Source organism: Clinocottus analis, unplaced genomic scaffold (assembly GCF_023055335.1).
Source record: "Clinocottus analis isolate CAN_PGR_092001 unplaced genomic scaffold, fCliAna1.0.p SCAF_424, whole genome shotgun sequence".
Classification (NCBI taxonomy): domain Eukaryota; kingdom Metazoa; phylum Chordata; class Actinopteri; order Perciformes; family Cottidae; genus Clinocottus; species Clinocottus analis.
The window spans coordinates 1-5,000 of record NW_027176181.1 but is presented as its reverse complement, the minus strand read 5'-3'; the positions used below and the strand labels follow the sequence as shown (position 1 = coordinate 5,000).

Here is a 5,000-nt window from a genome sequence, read left to right as displayed (position 1 = left end):
TGCTCAGCTAGTACCCACCCCAGTACCTGGAGATGTTGAAGAAATCTATTGGCTCCAGAACAAACGTGATGTAAGGCAGGTACATCATAAGGTTCCCATAATGTCTTTACTCTACATCACTATTTGTGCTAAGAACAAGGTTCCCTTTCCTCCAAAAACTCTGTAAAGCAACACACCTAAAGGAGTTATTCCGTAAAACTCTGCTTCGTGTCGCAGGATGCTGATGTTGACACCCCTGCAGAGAGAAAAAAGCAGAAGAAATATTCAGTAAGACCCTGTTTATGACTCAAAATAATGTCTGCCTAAAATGAACATTGTGTCATGACTCCTTACCGCAGGTCCAATTCTTTGGTTCGGAGGAAATTCAAAATTGGTGCAAAGGCTGTGGGGTCTCTGTCAATAAATATCTGAAAGTGGAAAATAATTGTTTACAATCATCATGGACTGTTTCACCTATTTCAGAGATTTTGAAGGCATTGAAAAACTATTGAGCAATAAATCTGTTGTTGAAAATTATCATTAGTTGTAGGCATACACAAAACAGAACATTATCAAACAATAGGGAAGTGGAAGAAAGTCAACAATGAAACATTGACTGTGGGTGTGGGAGACAAAATGTGTCTAATATGGTCTCAAATAGTATAAAGACATATGTTATCTTCTAGCATACACAGATAACCTCAGGGTCATGCATCATGTTTTAGTAAGTTGCAGCCTGAATGACAAACGTCATATCCTATCTACTGGAAGCGTTTTAGATGTCGCGTGCAGATACGGTCCTGGTTTTACATTAAGAAACAACAAAGGCTATACTCACAGCTCCAGTTTCATCCCGAAGAGTGGATATCCTTCCACTCAGCAAACTAGAAAACACACAAACACACGCACAGTGCTCCAGTCAACCCACAGACATCTCCATTTACACAGGCCAAAAGTGTTACCACTACCTGAAGTCAACACAAACAGTTTTCAGAGTGACTCTGACCTGTTGACTCAGAACTACAGATCAGTGCTGCATCAGCATGTGCTGCAAGTGTGTATGAAGAATGACTTCAAATTGACTGAACACTGCAGACAGCTGCGGCCAGAGAGACTGACAGGCAGGCAGGCCAGCAGACCGACAGGTGCACTGGCAGACAGACTGACAAGCATTTAGTATTACTTGGTCAGCTGTTGTCAAACTGTGAGCTCACTGTCCGGTGTTTAAGTGTGTTCTTACTGTGGTATTTGCCCAGCATTACACTGGGTTTACACCTAAATAACTCACTAAATACATATTTTAAAAAAAACTGGCGTACGCCCATATATTGGATGAATACAAGACATAATGAGACACATAAGATGTATAAAAGTAACCAATCCTCAGATGGGTAAAAGCATGAAGCAAGACATAGACAATGGAATACCGCTTCTTTACATTCATTATGTAATACAAATGTTGTTTTACTGGGTTGAAACCGCACTATAGCACGCTCACTGAGCCTTTGACCGTGTTCATCAGGTTTAAGTCTGCTTTAAAAAGTGTCCAATATGTCAAAATATGTACTGGGGTTATGCAGACAGATTCAGTTCCATTTTATACATACAGAGACAAATGTTCCTCATACTCTCACACTCTGCACTTAATTTGCAAACACTTGATTGATTATTCAAATATAGAAAGAAATCTTGATCAATTCAATACATCATCTGTTTTTTCTCAGTGCTCACAACATTAAACCCACCTTGAGAAGAAAGAGTCTGGGATCCACATCAGAGTCTGCCTGGAAGTGCTGAACCTGAAATATAAAGACACAATAGCACATGTATTATAAACACTGTGTGACACTACATCAGAGAGAGAGAGAGAGACAGAGAGAGACTAACACATGAAATGTTTAGTAGTTTATGATAAAGTACACATCCATGGCATAAATCATCATACACTCAACGTTACGTTAGAGTTAAAATTCCCCAAATGATGACCATCATCTGTCATTCCGTCCCGTTGACGAAGCTCACCTTGTCCCACCGACGTTTAACTGGATGATCTCTCCCATCCCAGGCGTCAAGTTGTTCCCATTCGTAGCCATGATAACCGAAGCAATGGGTCGTAAAAGTCCCTGTTCCGTTATTAGTCAGTCACGAGAGCTAGCTTGCTAACGCTCCTCTTCCCAGCAGAGCCGATGTCCCGACTCTCCCCAGCCTAACGACCTCTCCCTCGGTCCACCTTCCATAAAATATCCGTTATATACGGACGGCGGCGTCGGTGTCGTGGAGCCGCCACATAGTGGGCGACGACACAGAGGGGCCTTCTTATCGAAGAGGCAGCCTCACAAGAATGCCTTTATTTTTCAGCGAGCGTGTTTGCATCACTGTCTCGCATATAAATCGTGGATAACATCTTGCGCAGAATATTAGCAACGTGAAACAGCTGTACAAACGGTCTAAAAACGAGGCGAGAGGGTTCACCTCTGAGAACTTCCGGTTTCGCTTAGCCAAAGACGGTTGGAACCCTTAACTTCGTTTTTGTAATGCAATAGTGTATGTAATATTACCATACATCATATCATGTATGGATTTACATATACTACAATGAAACTACTGTAATCGTAATTCAAGCAGATGTTTTAGCAAGTAATTTAACATCAATTTGTGTTAATAATGTATCGACAATGCAAGCGAAACGAGGAGTGGAAATTCGAACTGAGTCAAATTATATTTTGCAATACAGCATAAGATGGAGCTGTCTCAGACACCAGAGTAAAATATTGAGTATGGCTGCCCTCAATTCTGCAGGCAGCTTGGCCATGCCGAAATTGACATTATCCAAATGCGTGTGCTTAAACTGCCACCATAGTCATCTACTCAACAGACAGAACCTGTATCACAAGGTAAGAACCAGTTCAGTTGTGTACTGAGAAAGTCGAGAAGAAGAAAACGTGAGCGTTCCTGTACCACACATGAGCCAATCAGCGCAGGAGGCGTTATTGTCACGCTCTACTGGAACGCCCCCTCCCCGTGGCTGCAAAAAGACCCGTTGCGGAGTTTAGCGAGGCGCACCCTCCAAACTATTATTATGGACATCAACTACTGTGTCTAGCTTGCTCCTAGAGCTGCCTACCGTCAAATACAAATTATTTATTCAAGTGTGCTTGGAAATTTTAGGAAATCTATACTGAGATTGCAGCTACACTTAAAATAGAAAATACAATACTCTCATGATAAAATATGATATATATTTACTAATAGTGGTGTGATGAAGCTTTGATAGTTAACCATCGACTGGGTTGTGGTTAAAACCAAATCAAGCTCACAAAACACGTGGGGCGTTATATCGACTCCATAGTTAATGCTAGAACACATGTTGAATCCAATAATATATATTGTTGGTATAGGGTACGTTTTAACTAGGTTTTCAATGCAATATTTATCATTCAAACTTCATGTGCATTCCACTTTTTTTGCTGGTCGAGCAGTAACTCGACACCACTGCGTTTTCTGCGCGCAATTAGGCGCTCCTCAACTGATGCCCGCCCCTCCCACTTCTACTCAGAGAAAGGGACTTGAAACCCAACAACATATTTTATGACGAACTAGCTAGCAATTGTTTTGACTAAAAGCATCTTCTTTTACTGCTTTTTCACCAGTATGTAACGCACGGTCTTTATTCGTCTGTAGTTTCCTGTTCCCCGGTAGGATTTGTATATATTGCTACTTAACTTTATGTTAGTTGTTTGTTTATTTACCTTTCATTAGCTTGTTAGCCGGGAAAAGTTAGCAAAGGCTGGACTTCTATAAGCTAACGTTGGACAATTAGCAAGAGCCTTGATTAACTTCATTAACTACAGTTGGTAACTTGTTTGTTTGACTGGCTGACGAGGAGGTGACCTGTAACAGTAATGTTTCTAAGTCCAAGCTAAATTAACGTTACAAATTAAGCAGATGTCATAAGTTATTTTCTCTGCAGGTAACGTTAAGTAATTAAGTTAGGTGGGGCGACTCTACGTTAGAAAATTATATTTGTAATGTTATTACCAAAGACTACGAATCTAAGTGTGTCATTTGTTTACAGACCTCCCTCCCCCTCGAGCACTACCTCGTTAAAAGCCAGGCCAGAAAATAAAATGGATGTGTGACCAGCTCAAACGGAGAGAAGAGAAAGCAAGAAAGAGTCTTTCTGCTCCTTGTTTCAGCCCAGGAACAGAAGCCTGAGGAAGGAAAGGTGGAAAGCATACAAGTCAGGTCATGATGTTGGAGGCACAGGAGATAGGAGCTCCAGGTACAGAGGGAAACAAGCCAGAGCTCCCAGCAGTACACATGTCCAGTAATATTCAACAGGTAGAAACTGGAGCATCTGTCTCTCCGCCCGTGGCCTCCATACAACCTCCAGCCACCACAGCAACGGAGGATGAGGATGAGAGTGAAGACGAGTCAGACATTCTGGAAGAGAGTCCATGTGGTCGCTGGCAGAAACGCAGAGAGGAGGTAAGGGTGGCCAAGAAAAACATGGACTAATGTTTAACTGTTCTACCATCCTTAAGATGAAAGTTATTACCGGTATATCACATTTCTCTGCACAAATCAAAATTAAAAATAGCCCTTGACTATGTATACAATAGTCACAAAGCTCAGTTGACTGGAATGACAGATGCAGTGATATTGTGATGTAGATCCTAGATAACCTTTTACTGCAAAATGAACAACCTGGTTGGTAATCGTTTTGAACCAGTGTATTAGCTTATTAATAGATTTGAGTATGATTTGCTTAACACAAACTGTGTTTTTTGGGTTGATCATGTTCAGTATAATTTAAAACCGTTACTTCATCTGCTAGTAGTTAAATTCAAAAAGCATATTGGACTTCAGTGTTCATATGCAGAAGTTTATAGCACAAGTATATCTTTACCATGTCAGCTGAAACAGGAGGAGGATGTTATTGAATGTATTCTATTAAAGTTTTTCTGTTTGTTCCTTTGTAAACTCTTTTTGTGTCTTGTATTTAATGTTACGATGGAAAT

At 40.8% G+C, this 5,000-nt stretch overlaps 1 protein-coding gene across 1 annotated transcript in view; it reads right to left on the bottom strand.

Moving 5' to 3' along the window:
* The window catches only part of LOC137801711 (BTB/POZ domain-containing protein KCTD3-like), a gene marked incomplete at its 3' end in the record, with an annotated part of 8,954 nt that extends 6,528 nt beyond the window's left edge, over positions 1-2,426 (bottom strand). Inside the window, exons 1-5 of the mRNA XM_068599061.1 lie at positions 2,002-2,426; positions 1,725-1,778; positions 818-863; positions 334-407; positions 177-235 (exon numbers count right to left, since the gene is read on the bottom strand). Of these exons, the coding sequence (XP_068455162.1) occupies positions 177-235; positions 334-407; positions 818-863; positions 1,725-1,778; positions 2,002-2,072 (304 nt within the window). The remainder of the gene's footprint in view (positions 1-176; positions 236-333; positions 408-817; positions 864-1,724; positions 1,779-2,001) is intronic.
* Positions 2,427-5,000: the final 2,574 nt, after the last annotated feature.